At 39.1% G+C, this 19,327-nt stretch overlaps 2 protein-coding genes across 2 annotated transcripts; one reads left to right on the top strand and one right to left on the bottom strand.

The window, feature by feature from the left end:
- Window positions 1-2,332: 2,332 nt before the first annotated feature.
- LOC138033898 (proteasomal ubiquitin receptor ADRM1-A-like) lies at window positions 2,333-12,869 on the bottom strand. The gene is made up of 8 exons (XM_068881768.1): window positions 12,654-12,869; window positions 10,287-10,536; window positions 7,718-7,865; window positions 6,808-6,998; window positions 5,525-5,557; window positions 4,720-4,880; window positions 3,645-3,747; window positions 2,333-3,001 (listed from the first exon to the last, which is right to left on the bottom strand). The coding sequence occupies exons 1-8, from the start codon at window positions 12,849-12,851 to the stop codon at window positions 2,838-2,840; spliced, it is 1,248 nt and encodes a 415-aa protein (XP_068737869.1). The 5' UTR covers window positions 12,852-12,869; the 3' UTR covers window positions 2,333-2,837.
- Window positions 12,870-12,909: 40 nt separating this feature from the next.
- Window positions 12,910-13,840, top strand: LOC138033899 (nucleolar transcription factor 1-A-like). The gene has a single exon (XM_068881769.1). It carries the CDS (start codon window positions 12,947-12,949, stop codon window positions 13,691-13,693), a length of 747 nt encoding a protein of 248 aa, XP_068737870.1. The 5' UTR covers window positions 12,910-12,946; the 3' UTR covers window positions 13,694-13,840.
- The last annotated feature ends 5,487 nt before the right edge of the window (window positions 13,841-19,327 follow it).

Here is a 19,327-nt window from a genome sequence, read left to right as displayed (position 1 = left end):
GCTGTGGGTGCACAAATTTTTTTTTTGGGCATCTGGAGATTATTAATTCCTCAACGTTCGCTACATACAACACTTAAGGGCCTACTGACGTGTTTTTGGGGTGCGTTGCTAAGGATGTAATGGTTAAGTAATTTGAGAGAATTTAGCATTATCTTGGTCAGTTTCCAACTTCTGTAAACCAATGACCCTAAATATGACGTCACCATGCCACGCCCATGGTCATGTGATCAATTAAAGAAAACTCTAAATTTGTCTACGAGCTACACAATTTGGGTATTTAATCAGTGGTTTGATAATTTGTATTCGTTCTCGCATCCAGCCAAGCATGGTTTTCTTTTTAGTTTGAAAAATGTTCTTTTTAGAGAGATAAACGATGCTGAAATACCCATAACATTTTCAGTACAGATGATTTGAAAAAATCAATGCTTAGCTATATTCTATATTTGGGGGTGAAACGTGCCATATTAAAAAAAATTAATTCCATTTAAAGACAGCCGAAAATTTAGCTTTTTCTCAAACCGGGAGTCAGTTCGTTTACGCAAGCGCAGTTGATCTGAGAACGAGCGCGAGGAACTTGCGGGCGAGGAAAAGCCTTCGATGCAAACGAATTAGGAGATTAATAGAGCGGTTTTCAAATGAGTGTCGTAAAGCCAAAACCAAAGTAATTACTTTGTCCAATCAAAAAGGACGGACAGAATCCAGTAAAACAATCAAAACTCGAAGTAATTACTTAATTATTTTTGCGGACACATAATAGGGCCGTTTATACGAGAGAAACTAAGCCGCGACTAACTCTGGCCGCGGCTTACGTAAGCCGCGAACACTCCGTATAAATGGTACAAAATCTACGTTCACGGCTTTCTCAAGCCGCGGCTTATCCTGGCCGGGGAGTTTACTCGTATAGTATAAATAGTTCCTTTCGCGGCTTATTTTCTCTCGTATAAACGGCCCTATTGTTGCCGACACAAATGTTTCCCCGTTTGCCCGCGCGCGCAACATTTGTTGCGGACACAAGAAGTGTTTATGATTTTGTTCAGAAACATTTTGTGTCCGCAACAAATGTTTCCTAGTTTGCGCAGCATGGAAACACAACATTCATTCTGTGTCCCGCGCGTTTGCGCGCCCAAGAAACATCACGAGCAACAATGTGTCCTCGTTCGCAAAGGCCTTTACATCAGGATGCACAAGTTGATCAAAATAGGTTTTTCATTTACTGGTATTACGAACAAATGTCACCAAAAATCGAGCAAAATTTAAATTTGGCAGCAAGAAGTACAAAAATCCTTTGTATTTCTTTTTTTGTCAACAAATAGCCTTTACCTTTACCGTATGAAATGTGACGTAGTTTTTTTGAGCACCAAGTGCTTTAAATTTGAGAAAATCGAGAAAAACGATTTTCGCCTTAACGATCGCAAAAATGGTCGATCCCAAAGACCAAACAATTAGAAATCCAAACTTAATTTTCTTTCTCGTGTAAAGGAGAACCAAAACTTATCGATACTGTTTCTTCAAAGAAATAGTATTCAGCTATCAGAAACAGGTTATAACCAGACTTGCAGGGGGCCATTCGAGGAAAAAAACACAAATGATGAAGAAAAGTCCCTTTGTTTACTCCGTTTTTTAACATTTTTCGACATCTGCGATAGCTCCAAATTCCTTGAATCGTCGCCACTAGAGAACTTTTCTGTTGTTGTAAAACATTTATTAAAATCAGCTTGGGTTATTCTTTGAGTGGTCTTTGAAGCCCGGCTGAAAAACCCCGATTTTACCTAAAACATCATGGAAAGTAAAGATTGGGCTGTTGCCTGTTGCTCTGAGGGCAAGAGGGTATAGGAGTTTAAAGCCCTTTTACTATTAGTTTTTGTACTGAACACTTTCACGTTGTTTTAAAAAAATGTATCAAATCAGCTTGGGTTATTCTTCAAAGGGTTTTTCAGGCGCCGCGGAAATAACCAGATTTAAAAATGGACCGTCGATAAAACCAACAATCTCGGACAAAAACGCCTATCTTAAGGAAAAAGCCAGACCAACTCATTATTCATGTTGGGACAAACAGCCTTCGTGATAGTGAGAGTCCATCTGCCCGTTCTGACGAAATTGTTAACCTTGTGGGTTCGATTAAAAGAGATGCAACAGATACAGATGTGGTTCTGTAGATCACGGGTATTTATGCTCAAAACCACTCTTTTTGGCCTCTAATACCCCATCAGATCATTAAGGTGACGTGACTGGATGGGTGATCAGGGGAGTACCTCCTCAAGGGTCTCTTTTTTTCAAAACCAAGGCTAACGGTTTGAGTATAATTTTTAAATAAATAGAAGACCACGCACCGTTCATGATAAGATCAACGTTTTAATGAAATCCTGTCAATAAAAGTCGATTACAATTTGAATTTTTGTTTGGCTTGCATGATTCTCCTGACGATGGCTTCGGTCCAGGTTTTCTTGCCTGGTAGGTTACTGATAACCTTCACCATTTTGGCATCCGCTTTCCACTAGTCTTGTAAATTCTTAGCCTTGGAATAATCCATGTCGTGCTGTTTGGGGAATTGAATTTACTGCTAGAAAGCACAGACGATCTTTCAAAATGAAGGCCAATTTTTTAGACTAAGGTCTTTCCGCCAGTCAGATTACAAACATGTGCTTAGCCTGAGTACCAGGGGAGGGACTGATATTTAGGTTAACATGTGCTACATTGAAGGGAGTCAATGTAGTCTAATGGTGAAACAACCTGCCTTCATGACCAAGGTTTCTGAACATTTATTTGCGTCTACAAGTTTAGCAAATGGCACAATTATAAGAAAATATGCAAATCAATTTATTGTTGAATGCTGCTTCTTAGTCCAAACTCATGGCCTCATCTTCATCCTTGTCTTTGTCCCCGGTCCCTTGGTCTTCCTCGGCGGCTGTTGTAGGCCGTGAGGTTTCATCTGAGGTACTGGTGCTGTCAGCAGTGCTGGGACGAGAGGACTCTTGAACAGCTCGTACAAATTCAACCATATCTGAAAGACATTCACTTGTTTCATTAACTGATTGGTTAGCCTTCATTTCCTCCACTCCCATAATTGTGAAGAGCAAATGTAGAATTATTCTAAAAATTCCAATTTGTTTAGGACTGATTTTAAAGAGAATTAGGTGGTGGAGAAATGCATTTTCTTTAAAAACTATCCTTTCTGAACATTTCATTCTTAGGGGATCAAGAACATCGTTTTATATTCCCAGGACTAAGAGCGAGATAAAAAACAACTGGGTTGTATGAACAGACATGAAAACTCAAGTTGATTCCAATAATATAAAAGTTCATTCTCCTAGCTACTTCTTACATTTCTTTGTTCGCTGGTCATGAGAATTTGGTGTTAGATATATCAAGATGATACCCTTGAGCTGATAATGATCTTCATTCTCAATACTTATATACCTGATAATGTAATTAAATTGCGGGGTGAATTTACATAATGATCACTCCTGTTAGCGTTAATTAAACCTATAACCTTACATGTATCATCTTGCTAAACTTCACTGCTTAGCAGATGTCTTTTTACCTTCCTTCTTTAGACTTGTAAAAACCATTTTCATCAAAAACGAGAAAAAAGAAACAAATTTGTATGATTCTTCTTTGACTCCAAACCAACTGCCTCCACATACCTCCTCGGCTAGCTGCCCCCATAACATCCTCATTAAAGCCAAACTGTCCCATCAATGGTGCTAGCTGCCCTGACTGCAATGCAGAACTAAACATTCCAACAGCCTGGAGAGAAGATAAAAGCTCTGTAATGCTGACTATTTTTCTCTAGTATTATATTTTAGCCTCACAAGTAAACTTTTCAATTCAGATCATGCGACTTTTTAAGTGTCGTTGAAAGAATAAAGACAACAACAGTTCTGATCAACGTATCACAAATAGTTGCGTTACTTTGAAGCTACGCATATTTGCGAGAATTATTATTATCGCGGTTCTCCAGCAGCTTATTTTCTGTCCTTGCGGTGTCAACCTTCCCATTATTGCTAGAAGTGTTGTTAAAGACTTCAGTTTTACAACAGTGTTTTGCGAATTTCGTATCGCGGTGGCCAGCGAAAGTGCAAGACTTGATCACCTTCTGTTGCTTGAGTTGTTCGATTGACAAAACAATGGTTGCAAGCCAAAACTCAAAACTCGTTCGAAAGGCGAGCAATATTTTTGCTTTCTCTCGTGAATGACCAGAGCCGTTCTCACGGGTACCTGATATTTTCGAACGACTGCTTGAGGAAAGCGAACGACTTCCAATTCCTTAACTCGTGACTTTCCTTTACGTTCTCACGGCGACTTCACGGATACTTCAGGGCTTCGCGCCTTAGAGCGACTAGTCGTTAGGAACGTTTTCGCGTGAGAGGTCACATTTATTCCTTTACTTTTTTCCTTCCTGTCACTGTTTAAAATTAAGAAAACTCCCCAGAGAATAGTCACAGTTCTTTAGCTACACAAGCCTATTTACAGACATACACTGCTAAGAAATAGGTAGTGAATAGACTTACTATACAAGTGACATGAATTATGTGAGTGACATGCTATCACAAACCACAAGGCATTCGTTCTTGCTGGTTTGTGGCCTGAAATGTTCTGATAAACAGGAACGAAAACTGTACAAAGAACTGTATCTGCGCTGTGTATTCCCATTGAAAAGCAGTATGCTTGACTCTAAAACAATACTATTTTATACTTCGCAAATTGTACCACACTAACCTGCTGAAACTGTGGTGAGCGCAGAGTAGTAGCCAGCTCCGTAGGATTCTGCGACAGCTCATCACCAGCTGGAAGAAAAGGTGCAAGCTGTTCACGGAACTCAGGATCTGTCAGCAAAGGCATCAGGGAGTCAGGGGTAAGAACAGTGGACAAGTCTACCACTGAAAAAAACATGTGGAGGAAAATAAAATATAATCACATAAAATGAAAAGATACAAACTTGTACCAAAAGTTAGTTTTCATTTGCAGCATTTCTGTGTCAACCAATGAAAGCTGAAGCATGCAAAAGCACTGATTTTTGGGTTTCTTCCTTGCATGCCGAGCTTATCACTGACACCTTCAAAGTACCTTTAAGTACTGTTTAATAAATGAGCTGGAGTATTTTTATCAGGTTCTAAACCATGAGGCGTAGCAAAGTGGTTCTGGCTTCTTAAAATGAGGTTAAATGCAATTTTTGTGTAGAGTGTTTAGCAGTTTTCCCCTCTCCTTCCTCCCTCTACTTTCCACTGTTTATCATGACGGGTGGGCTATCTTCTATCTTGCGTGGGGGCTCATGGCTGGGTTGTCAGCTTTTGCCAGCCATGGGTGCAGTCTCCATCTTGGAGCTGGCTACCAATAGTGGAAACTCAAGGATGTCTCAGAAACCCAACCTCCACTAAGCAACGAAGTTGTCAAGATGGCAGTTTTAAAAAATGGCTTTTCGGGCGAAAAAGTGCACTTAGAACACACTAAGGATGACGTTACTTGTAGCCCTTCAATTGTGTATAGAGCAGAAATAAGGGTAATATCACAGTACTTAACATACATTCTCTTGGTTCATCACTGTTTTCTGCAGGCACTAGAATTAAAAAAAAGAACAACTGGTATAATTTTTGTGTTATGAGAAAGGCATACATTACAATGACGAAAAATTGCTACGTGTAGTATATGTAGATTGCAGTTTGAAACATTCTTGGCCAAACCAAAACAACATGAAATAATACAGACTGGCTCACTTGGTTAAGCACTGGAGTAGTGGGCGGGAGGTCGTGAGTTCAACTCTGGCTATACCAACACTCAAGGCCTTTAAATAACTGAGAGAGAAAGCATTGCCTGAAAGTGACCCCTAACCTCAAAAATTTTTTTTCGTCAAAATGAATCTTTGCACCTGTTCGAAACGCATTGTGGCCCTTTTTTCCCTCTTCCTAGGCTTCAAAACTTGCGAAAAACCAAGCATATTTTGTTCTCGACCGAGTTAGAAAGGGAGCGGGTCTATTCCTGATTTGACGTCACAGACTGATTGCTAGAACGCGCAAACACGCAAAGAAGGATTGCTAATGATTGACTGAATGACAGGAATGTTTACATTGACATGTACATGTACACCGTACAATTATTGATTATCATGCTGCCACATCACCCCAATGCTGGTTAATAGATCAAAAAGACTTAAGTTTATAAATTTACATGTAGATCCCCAATTATCTCCTTTTGTTTGTCCATCACTATTTGTAGACCCCCAATGCACAATAGTTTCTCTGTCTGTAGATGTTGGTCGCAAACTTCCCATAGTACAAATTGCATGTTTTTGGTTACAAGATTTTAGTGTCGAACTGACAAACTTGTCAGCACTTGTTGAGCACCGGGTTGTCACGCGGGAGGTCGCGAGTTCAATTCCGGCCGGACCAACACTCAGGGTCTTTAAATAACTGAGGAGAAAGTGCTGCCTTTGTAACTACATCTGCAAATGGTTAGACTTTCAAGTCTTCTCGGACAAGGACGATAAGCCGGAGGTCCCGTCTTACAACCCCTCTCTCACGGACGTAAAAGAACCCACAAACTTGTCGCTAAGAGTAGGGCACGTAGTTCCCAGTGTTGTGGTCTGTCTTCTGTTGTGTATCATGGTTGGGAGGGTAAAAAAAGGGGCCACAGTAATTGGCGCAAGCTGTTGTGGCGCTCTGCCAGCTTGACTGGCAAAGTTAATAAATAAAAATAAAATAAACTAAGAAAAATTGGGACCCCTTTCATGTACAGTACTCACGTGTATGGTGCAAAAAACTCAAGCCAATATACAATGTAGCCATTTAAGTTCCCTGATATAAATTATACCTTGCATGTGGGACAGGATACTTTGCAAGTCACTCAACTGCACAGCTTGATGAGCAGTTTCCTGAACTGGACGAGACGGAGCAGGTGGAGGCACTGTTGGGGTTGCTGTTACAGGACGTGGTGTGGTGGTCCCTGATGATGCTGCTGAGGATGTCGTCCTTGGTCCAGGAGAGGATTGCACTCTGGTTGGCCTAGAACACACAAGATTATTTTTTTATGAAAGGAGGAGGCATGGCCCAGACAATTCATGTAGGATGATTGAGGCGGCTTTCTTTGGAACCCTTGATTTGAATACGGGCTTCCTGGGTTCTATTTCTATTTGCATGTCACCTGTAATTTCACTCACAACAACAACCTTAACCCATTGACCCTGGGATTGAGAGGCCGGGGGCAACCTAGGGGGTATCCTAGGGTGCTCCAGGAGTCAATGGGTTAAATGGGGCATTACTCTTAGCATGGACCTACAATCATGGACAAAACCCTTGGGAAGGTCAGCACTTTTGACGTCTTCATTGCCTCTCTCCCGTCCCCCCCCCCCCCCTCCCCCCAATTCAATATTGTGCAAAACTGAATGGTTTTAGTGGGAAATTGTTGTGTTAACTCTCAACATTGAATAGGAGGGAGGAGGGCTATATAAGAGAAGGTGAAACTATTTCTTTTGTGCTTTAACAGAAGCGGGTTGAAGTACAGCTCTGATGCGGTTCATTTTCATAACCTTCTCACCTACTTTTGTCTATGATTGTAGATGTTGCTTTTAAACAGTGACATCAGAAGGGGAAACGTTCCAGTCTATCTCAACTTGGCCGAAACCAGAAGAGCATCAAGAGGATAGCCTACCTGTAGCCATGCTTGCAGCCTCTGGTTCATAAAAAAATTACTAAATTGGTTGATTTCTCCTGTTATTACTCACGTAGGCGAAGCCGCAGCAGGTGGTGTGACAGAACTGCCTGCACTGGACAAACTGCTGTGACCACCCAGAGCTCCACCATAACCACTTAATAACTGTAACAACTGCTGCTGATCCAGATTACCCAGGAGGCCTTGCAATTGCCCATCACCTAATGATTAAACATACTTGTATCAGTGCTTGGAATTAAAAAAAATTCCAGGTTGTCCGTGTTTCAAAAGCCAGGCAATTAAATCTACATGTATAAATTTGGTTGCCCTGATGAATACATGTACCTGGTTGCCCATTGGGAAACCCCATATGTTTAAATGCATGCCGTGTTGAGATGCAATCGCATAGAGTTGGAGCTTGAGTATCCTATACATTTTTTTTATAAGAACGTCTAATTTTGGAGCTGAGGCTGAATGTTCAAGTATATATTTTTGCGATGTGAGGCTGAAAACATTCTTAAGATGCTCTTAAATTTACATCAGCCTTTGTTTCACTCTGATGACTTCAATTGATGGTGTTGAAGTTATTTTGGTAGATTATAAAATAATAACAACTGCTCACTATTACAAACTGAGATGTATATCATGCAATAAGAACACGATTGTTATGTTATACAAAAGAATAATATTAAGTTGCATTTATTAATAATATTTTATGCTTTCATTTCAAATACAGATGAGCAAAATAAATTTGGGTAAAATTTCAGCCTCAATGTTCTTATAAAAAGGGTTCTTATAAGAAAAGAGTGTAGTTCTAAGTGTGCGCCTGTAGTTTTTTGTGGAAGTCCGGGTTTAAGTTATTTCCATTGCCATTTACATCACAGTACACACAAATTTTTCGAATCTGACAAATTTTGTAAAAGCCACAGATATTCAAAACATGGGAAAATGCTCATCTGCAGCACATTAATTCTTTACCACAAAATTGCTTGTAATCTTACAATCTGATTGGCTAATTTGCCATTGCCGATAAGAGCCGAGACAACGCTGTGTCAATTTGTCAGGCAATGTAATAGCCAATCTAGAACGCTCATTTTGGGAAAAACACCAATCATATTGCGAGAAAGTTATAGACAACCTTGCTCTTTCTTTGGCGTTGAATATTGTGGTAAAAAACTGTGCCTCATGAGTGCACAACATTTTTACCACTGTGATGACCAATATCGTTGTTGGTAAGAGCACAGACAATGCTGAACCACTTTCAATTTGTTAAATAATTGTTGAATTCGCACTACTATAATCAGACATTGACATCAGAGTCGGGTACTGCTTATGTATAACATATTTTTTTTTTTGGCTGGGTTGTTTTCTTCTTCGGGGAACTAACCTTTTCATAAATTTACCAAAAATTAGTCGCCCGCCAAACTTTTTGGTCGTCTTGGATGACCGGGCAACTGCTAATTTCAAGCATTGCTGTATTAGAACAAGTGGGTGTAGTGTTCTAGCAAGGGTGTTTCACCTGCAATTTCTAGAGGTATAGCCTGCTCTTGTATTTTTCCAAGTACGAAATGCCTTATGCTCTTCACCTCTTAATTTTTTGTTTTTCATTTAGTTGCATTTTAAAGCAGCTGCCAAGAGATCTACAGGACTCCTCTTATGCCAATGGCCATCAACCCTTTCACTCCCAAGACTGATTGATAAATGTTCTCCTCGCAAGCTCGATACATTGTAATGCAAACTGATGATGAGTTGCCTTGAAAAGGAAAAAGGGAGCCCCATTTTCCAATGGTTACATGTACATAAATTAAATAAATAATATTATTGTAAGAACTGACTAATAGTCTGCTCATGACACCCAGGATCAAGAAAAGTTCATGACAAAACCTCAACAAAAACACTGACACGACAGAAGCTGAAGGCCTCACAAACAGTCGCATTTTGCGACAAGATACAAAAATTTAGTCACAATTTTGCAAATTTAGTCGCAAAATCGCCGTGCGGCATTGTGTTGTCAGCGGTTTAGCAAAAAAATATGAGCCCGCAATACTTGTGTGTAAAGAAACCGCTGAAATAGTGAATGATCAAAGGAATGGAGCTGTGCACGTAACATCACAGCTACATTACTCTGCAATTATGCTATCTTCAGAGAAAATTCACTGCAAGAAACAAAATAATTTTGTCATTTATTTACTTATTTTAGCAACAGTAGCAGCAAAGTGGCAACTGCTAACCCTTTTGTTTCGAAAGAGCGAAGGTGACAACAAGTAGCAAATTTGCAACTTCTCCAGATATTTCAGTCGCAAATGCAACTGCATTGGTCGCAATTTCGAGCCCTGACAAAGAGTCAGAAAGTTACCTGAGCTTAACTGCTGAATACCCCGCCACTTATTTGCATAAGAATGGCATCTATGGTAATGTATAGTCACTCGATATTCAAAGAGTGTTGCCGAGTGCTAACAAAGGTGGCAGGGTATTCAGCAGTTACTGCTTTTAATTACTAGACAGTACTAAAATTCCAATAACAAAGAATCTGCAAAAAAAGCTTCCCATATGAATCCACACAATCCCTTTATAATTCATTCAAGTTTTTTAAGTGTACATGTATGCCTGGCTAATACATGAAGCTTGATTATCAAACCTACCAAGTTGCTCAGTCAGACCAGCTAAGGCAGAGGGAAGTCCGCTTCCTCCACCTCCCGAACCAGGGGTGGGGGGGTTGTTAAGTAGGTTGTTTACTTTTGTTGTGTACTCTTCGTCCTTGTCGGTCTTGGGTTCTTGCATCCAGAAAAAGAATTTGCGAGTAGATGACTTGAATTTTAGAATGAACACCCTTCCAGTTGTGCATTGCTTTACACGCTTGTACTCAATGTCATCAGGGAAGATAATCAAATCCTGATGGATAAATTTACAACCAACATTACAACCACTAGCAATACAGTCAAAGTTTGGTTACCTAGGCGGCAGCCATAAAAAAAGAGAGACTGAATAATATACTCCAGGACCCAGTTGTTCAAGGCCCAATAATTAAAGGGGCAGTGTCACGCTATTTTAGACAAACTTCAAAACACTAAAAGCCGTCTTTGCATCAATGAAGACCAAAAAATAATGCTGTAGTTCTGTTGCCAATAACCATTCAAGTGCACTGAAGCTATTCTTTGTTGTTTGCACCCAAGGATGGAGAGGATGGAAATGTATTATAAACTGAAAAAACTGACAATGTCTTCAAAAAAGGAGCCAAAAATTTTATAAATGCGATTTAATACATGTAGCTCTTTGTGCCATAAACTCATTCCGTATCTTCCCAGTGGGTTGTCAGGAATGTTTTACATGTGAGCTAAAGTACTAATTTACAGTAGATTTTTACTCAGTTTTGACCTTAAAACAGCAAATTGCCCTTTAAGCTACAGTAATCCTGGATTACCTGAAACCAATTTTCTGCCCAAAAAATTTCCACAAGATTTTTAGCCTTCAGTTTTGAAATAGACTTTTGCTTTCATTCAGAATAAAATTAGGAAGTTAAGGCACTGTTAATGAACGAAATACAAACCTTGGTTGGTATTTAATCACAGAGTTAATAGGCTTTTGAACAACTGGACTCAAATTGGAAAAACATGGAACAAAAATTCAACTGCACAACTTAGACAATCTTGAACAACTCAAGATTCAGTTTATCATGACTTAGCCATGCACATTGCCTTCATTAAAATAATGATGGAAGAGTCACAATCTCCACAGGAGCACAGTCTCTAGCAGGAAAGCTCTCAATAGCTAGAAATATATACACTTTAAATTGGGATTAGCAATGGATTATCAACAATATTTTCCTCACACAAGAACCCTTCAAGTGAGGATTACCCATACGTGTAGTTGCACATCACAAAATTCATCAGATTCTTTGTGCCCTCAAATGGAAAAGCCTCGCTGACAGACGTGAAAAATGCAATAATTATTGAAATCTTTTATGTTCAAAACAGTAAATAACCTTGTGCCCAAATACCTGACTGAAAAATTCACCAGTGTAAATACTATTCACAGACATAATCTTCGGGGCACCCAACATAACCTGTTTATTCCACGGCAAAATACTGAGGCCCTCAAAAAAAGGGGCGTAGTTACATGGAACAGTCTGCAAGCCAAGGCTAAGCAGGCCACTACTTTAAATAGTTTTTATTCTGCTACTGTAAATCAGAAATTACGTAGCACTAATATGAGATATTTCAACCATACTTGTAATTTTTAAGTTTTAGCTTTAGGCTTCAGGGTATTACATTTATTAGTGTTAATGCAAAGGGCTCTTTACAACACCACTTCTTAGTGATAAGGATCCCGTGGTTAAATTAAGTTTTTTATTATCATTATTACTCTCACTGGCAAAGACACAGTATCCTAATTTCCTTCTCTTTTCGAATAGAGTGTGAACTTCAAAGAACTAAAATACAAAATAAATTAATTTTTGAAAGCTAAGTTTATTAGCTTGAGTTGTTTTTGGCTTGATTTCTATGCTTGCCACAAATAAATAACCTTTCCATTCCCAAGTGCGCTAATTATAGAGTTAACTTAGGATAATTACAACTAACTCCTGACGATTTTCTTTGCCGATAGGGGCAATTTTGGGAGTGAAGAAGTAGCTTCAAACTCAGCCTCCATAGATTGAGGCATAAAAAATTAATGGCACTCAGTTTATTCGTTCCACAAACTTTCTGACTGTTGGATCGACGACGAAAAGCCAAACAATGAAACCAAGTCAAGCGAATAAATAGCAATATAACCAAGGGCCGTGGAAATACCATTAACTTTCGACTTTCGTTCACACAGTCTGCACTTCATATATCATCAGTGTTCAATATTAATGCGTTCAGCGCCAGTTTTCTTTTCACGAAGAAAGTTAGGTAAATAGGCGAAAAAGCCTTATAGATTATAAAAAAACGAAAAAGATGCATGTAAGGACAAATCAAGGATCTACACAGACTAAAACTTTGTCAATAGACCAAGACAAAAACCCAGCTTACGTCCTCGACTGTGCCTGTGCCGCGATCCTTCCAACAGAAGTGCATCAGGGAGTCCTCACTCTGATAAATATAGACCATTCCCTTTCTTTTATCGGGTGTGACAGTTGTTCCCTTTAGAGACATCTTTCCAGCTCGAAATTCGACGAGGTTTTTAGACGACGACCTTCCGGCATGACCGAACAAACCTTGGCTCGCCATTTTGAAATCAATGTGGAATGAGTCAGCTTCAGTCGAAAAAGGACTGGAGCCTTGTCTTCTTGGGTAGCCTGTGGCATGGAGACACAGCGTCCAAAATGGCGACCGTTAACGGCGTTGAAAATAAGCAAAAATCCCTCGTTTGGAGTCGCGATCAAGACTTGCAACTCTATGCCAAGGTAGAGGAGCACATAAATAGTTTTAAGAAGAAAAAACATGTATATATCAAAGATATATCATGGAGTGAAATTGCATTCAATGGTTACAGTGAACACGAGGTACAAAAGCGTTGGAACACCTTGACATCTAAAATCCGAAAAGTTAGAACAGCAAAAGAAGTTTTGGAAGATGCAAAGGCCCAGGAAGACAGCTCAATTAGAAAAAGAAAAAGGGAAGATTCCAACCAACCGAAAATGCCAAAAAGCGCTTATTTGTTGTTTTGTGAATACAAACGGCCGCTCTTAGCTGCAAAATATTCTTCTCTTGGAAGCAAGGAAATCATGGTGAAGATGGGGAAAAAATGGCAAAAGCTTTCGGATGAGAAAAAGGCAAAATACAGGGAAATGTACCGAGTAAGTCGACAACAATACGACCGGGATCTGGCACATTATTATCTGGAACGAAATCCAGAAGCGATGCCACCAAAGACAGCCTTTGACTTATGGTCAGAGAGGAAGGCATCAGAGCTGAAACAGTCCCGTCCTGACATCTCGGAAAGGAAACTTAATAAGAAGTTAGCGAAGTACTGGGAGAGGCTGGAAGATAAAGAACAGTGGGAAAACAAAGCTAAAAAGGAGTTCGAGAATTTTGTATCAAAAATGAAGAAGAAAAGTCAAGGGTCTTAGGTTAAGCTGTCAGTTATGAGGTATTGATGTACAAAAGAATTTGCAAACAAACGCGTTTGTCCAAAATGAAAGCCCATTCGCCTGAACTGAAAAGGTGTTCACCTGGCCCCAGTTGTTCAAAAGGTGGATAATGCTATCCACGGGATAATTCACTATGCACTGGATAGTGCAATCGGTTTCGTTATGACTTACACACTAGATAGAGATTTATCCGGTGGATAGCACTATCCATCGTTTGAACAACTGTGGCCTGGACTATTCTTTAAGATGATTTGGAAGGTAATCAGTATATGCAATGTCCCTGTATACTTAACAACTATTCACCAAAGTACAGGTCGCTGCTCAGTAAATATCCATCATTAGTATATACTAAAACAGTGGATAGCGTTGAACGCGGGCGCTGATTGGCTTGTCGAACTCCGAATATCCTGTGCTATTTACCTCCGAGCAACTCGGGAAAAAATGGCGTCCCGATTTGCATCCGTGACAAGTGAAGAAAACATCCAAATTAATTTTTTGTGCTGTATATTATCTCACTGTTTTAGTATATACTAAAACAACTATTCACCTCAGTGTCAGTGGCTAGCGTTGGATATAGCCACCTCCACTTGCTCTTGTTGATCTTGTAATACTTTTTTCCATATTTTTTCATTCTGGGCTGGGTTGGGTATTCTAGTTTTGGGTGTAAATACCTTGTAAGGGACTTAGTGTCCTATTGTATTCAGCACCCACCATAGGGATGAAACTCAGAGTAGCAAATAAATGTTTTTGACCCAGTTCAAGTCTACGTCTAGTTCAAGTCTAAGTCTAGGGCACCGGCACCGTAAACAAAAGGAACAAACTGACGAGTGCGTGCCGGCATACAACCAAGTACTTGATAAAACATGCTTGAACGATCAACCTATAAAAAAGGAACCTTAGTTGTTCAGTTTTTAATGCACCTGATGAGAGAGGACCACCAGGCCCTTTCGAAACAGCTCTGTAGTGCAATGTTTTAATTTTTCTTTTCCTATACACCGAAACGTTTTACACTGCATTAAATCTTTTTACTTTTTAAGTCATCAGAAGTTGTCCGTCCACTGGCCTCTTTTAACTTTTATACAATTTTTACATGCCGTGGTTTGGACTGCGTATCTCTCCGGGATCCTTCTGGTGGCCTGGCACCTTCGTTGGCTCAGGAAGCCCATTTAAACTGCTCACTTATTTAATTATATATATATATATATATATATATATATATATATATATGTGCTCTGCTATTGAGCACTTTATAGTAGATGAGTATTTCTTTCCACTTTTTCGGTTATATATATATATATATATATAACCGAAAAAGTGGAAAGAAATACTCATCTACTATAAAGTGCCCAATAGCAGAGCTAGAGCTATGAATAATTATACTCCAAGAGCTAGGTTATTTGAACATTTACTGCAACTCTGAGTTTCATGCTTCTTGCGAAACAATCATCAGGCAACTGCCAGAAATAACGGTTACAATCACAGAAATTTGAAATACAGAACAACGTATACGTACGTATCCGTTGTTCTGTATTTCAAATTTCTGTGATTGTAACCGTTATTTCTGGCAGTTGCCTGATGATTGCTCTGCAAGAAGCATGAAACTTAGAGTTGCAGTAAATGTTCAAATAACCTAGCTCTTGGAGTATATATATATATATGTAGATATAGATAGGTAGACTTGAACCAAAAAACGTTTATTTTTGCTACTCTGAGTTTCATGCTTCTTTCCTGATGACCGGCAGGTAATAGAGAGATTAAGCATGACGTTTATGGCAAATGGGAAACGGCAGGCTCCTGCTTATCATAAAAGCTTGAAAATTCTCTCGTTTTAACTTCTCTGGTTCCTTTGAGAAGTTGCTTCATATCTGCAGCTAACAGGACAGAAATGACCTAATATCAAGCGGGGCTCTTACATTTTTGGCAAAGCCCTAATTTCACTCCAACAATTGGTGTAAAGGTCATGCTTAACCTCTCTATTAAATGGTATTAAGTACTTTCCTCTCCAAAGTCTCTTTACAATGACCAGATAGCTCTGATTTTCCACCAGAAAAGAAAAGGCAGATAGTCAAGATCATCAGAACTTAATACCCAGTATGTTTTATTATAATGATGTTTATCATGCATGAGGTATACCTGCAAGACATGGTTGCCATGGATATCATTAATTTGTGCCTTGCATACACTACTGATGTCAAGTTTGAATAATGCCAATTCCACATGTACATTTTTTAAGCTACATGTACGTGTACATATTTTACTTTAATGGTTTTTGTTTTCATATTAGTTTTGGTCAAAACTTGAGTATCTCCCAAAGGAGAGGACATTTTAAAAAGGGAACATCATTCCTTACTCCCTCCAAATAACCAAAAATGTTTGTCACTTTACAGGCAGTTGAACTCTTTGAAAAAAGACAGCAAAGACTGCAAATGCATGAATCATGTCTTCATTGTCTTAAATATTCAGCAACCACATATCTTGTGCAAATCATATGTCCTGAAATGCATGTTATTATACATTGGTTTCACCATCTCGATTTTTCTTGGCTATAAGCATGCAGCTAATTCTTGCTTTCTCTGTTTCTCTTACGTCATACCTACAGACAATAGTTTTATGCATGCAGAAGTGACGTCACCTAATACACTAACCAGTAGTTTGATCAGTTTTCTCGTGGCAGAGCTCAGCTCAGGAATATGCATAATAAAACAATATTATTGGATTCGTTTTTCACATGATAGCGAGAATTATCATGGCCTCAGTTTGTCTTATCCAACACAAACTTTTGCTTTGATAATTATCGCTATCATGCGAAAAACGAATCCAATAATTGTTAAATGTTATACTTAGGCCCTGTTTACAAGGAGGTAGAGTAATGCTACTACTAGGGTTACCCTAGGAGGAGGATCAAAGATAGCCTGGGTTTACAAGCAAATTTTCACAGGTAGGGTTACCCTACCACCTGGGACAACTTTGCGTGCTTGGTATCCGCCAGCATTCCAAACACAATGAAAATCGCTAAAAAGTTGTCCTGGGTAGGCAAGTTGTCCCTAGCAGAGCGTTTACAAGGCAGCTAGGGCTAGGGTAAACCTAGCACTCAGATAGGGTTACTGTAGTGCCGGTGGCTCAGTTGGTTGAGCATCAGGCTGTCACGCGGGAGGTTGTGAGTTCAACTCCGGCTGGACCAACACTCATGGTCTTTAAATAACTGAGGATAAAGTGTTCTCTGTGTAGTCTTCTGGTATAAGGAGAATAAAGCGTAGGCCCCGTCTCACAACCCTTCAATGTTCATAATCCTGTGGGACGTAAAAGAAGCCACACATTTGTCGCAAAGAGTAGGGCATGTAGTTCCCGTTTTTGCGATCTGTCTTCTGTGCTTTATCATGGTTGGGAGGGTAAAAAGGGCACACTTAATTTGGAGCCTTGCTCTGTTGTGCGACCCCCACCACAGCCTGTTTCTCTGTTGTGGTGAAAGTGATTAAAAAAATAAAGGGTAACCCTAGCTGCCTTGTAAACACGTCGATGAAAAGAAGAAGAAATGTATGAGTGCTAGGATAACCCTCTTGCTAGGGTAACCCTAACGCTATGGTTACCCTACTTGCTTGTAAACAGGGCCTTAGATGCATGCTGATTTGGGTAAGTGTCGCGAAGTGTCCCCTTTTTGTGTCTTGGAATACAGATGGTACACATCACAAACTATCCCCTTAAACTTTGCCACTGAAGTAAAATACATGTAAAAACCTGCATTGACATTAAATGAAAAATATTGTTGGAAATAGGAAATGTAACTTGTAAATGCTTAGACTTGTTTCAATATTAGATTTGCATCTAATTACCAGTATATGCATTTTGGGATATAAATGAAGCAATTTGGAATGAACAAGGAACCCTGTAATGGCCATGAATGAGAAAAGCAAGATCCACGAGTTCAGATGCATACAAGAAGATGCATATACTGGAAAATGGTGGTCTATTTTGTGTGTGTAAGTGTTTCCTTATTGACTTATTGGTGTTTTATATGGACATTCAATTTAGGTAAATTAGGTTCTGTTTGCTTGGTTGTAAGTTGTTTCTTAGCTTTAAATGCTTTGCCCCTATATTGGACTCAATACATCCCAAGCACTAAAGAAGTCATGTCAATTATTATTATAAACACTGCCTGAGTGTGTAGATTAGAGTCAAACCAGGTCTAGTGTACCCACATGGATTTTTTAGTGAATGGCGTATATCAAACTTGAAGACATTAATCTTCTGGAACCCTTGCTTGTCAACAGAGCCAAGAATAGCAACCTTTGGCTGGTTTCAAACCAAGCAGTCCACAGATCATAGACTTGCAGCCCTTTGGGCCAGTCTTGGGAATTCAAAACAATAGTATTTACCAGTGGTTTCTATCATTCGGTCTGTACATACAGTACTTATTGAAGTTCAATTTTCTCTCAAATAATGTGAGTTGAGGTTCACGGGGAAACCGGATTGACAATCAGACGTGGTTTGGTGCCACTCTGTTTGAAGTTTGTCAAGTGCAACTATCAAAGTTGTTGTCTGAAAAGTTCATTCTTGACTTTGGAGGCAAATATTCATATCAAATAATTATAATTGATGAAGACTGTGACATAGTTGAAAGCTTTGCTCTCGGAATTTTGTAAAATTTTGACATAAGATATTTGATGTTAGCTATCTTTTAAGTTGGATTAACATAGTTAAAGTGGCATTTATTTTGCGTTGCTCCTTTGAACAGTGATGTGGCTGTTTTTTATCCTAAAACATGATTATTTAAATCTTGTTAAAAAGAAAGAATGCTAATCAATGTGAACGAAAAGACACTTGTTACCACTTGTACTACACCTGATGAAGACACTAGGCAGCAGAGTCAAAACAATGGGTCTTAACTGTTAAGTTTGTTAAATTGCGAAACTTCAAGCCAGATTAACGTTAAACCTGTCAGAGGTTATCCTTGGTTATGATTGAAAGAATTACCGCCTCTTGAAATGAGAATGTTTTTGAAAACAACCTTTATGAACAAACAGTAACATTCATTTACAGTTTTTGTCATAATGATCAAGTTTCTATTTTTGTAATATCACTGATTGAGACAGAAGCAAATGATCTTGAAGCGTGTAACTTGCAACTCTTTTCCGTGGAACAAAGCTGGGGATTTTAGGATACCAATTTATGCCCAAATATGGACAAAAATAAGATCAAAGCAGCCTTCACAGGGAAATGCACCACAAGCTACGTTACATTCAAAGAAGGAAATTTCTCAACTCAAAAACCCCCAGCTCTGAACCAGATTTAAACGCTTCAAAGTCATGAATTTCTGTTTAGAATAATAATATTATTAATACTGAGGAGAAGTTAGTCTGTAGCTGGTAGAATATTTTCTCGTGGGATTATTTAAACACACGCAGGGGTGACTGGCTCCAAAGCAGCGATTAATGTTGTTATTTTAGTAAATTTTATTACATTTGAGATGCCCCTTGGCCCCCTCTCTCTCTTTCCAGAGATTTGCCATTTTTCTGTTACAGTAATGTTTCTGGTTTTGTTTGCATTGACTTTTTGTGATGGGGTGCTTCTTTAGAGACTTGTCATTTTTCTCTTATTTTTACTTGTTTGTTTGCA

This window comes from Montipora capricornis, chromosome 14 (genome assembly GCF_036669925.1).
Source record: "Montipora capricornis isolate CH-2021 chromosome 14, ASM3666992v2, whole genome shotgun sequence".
Classification (NCBI taxonomy): Eukaryota; Metazoa; Cnidaria; class Anthozoa; order Scleractinia; family Acroporidae; genus Montipora; species Montipora capricornis.
This window is presented reverse-complemented; position numbering and strand designations above follow the sequence as displayed.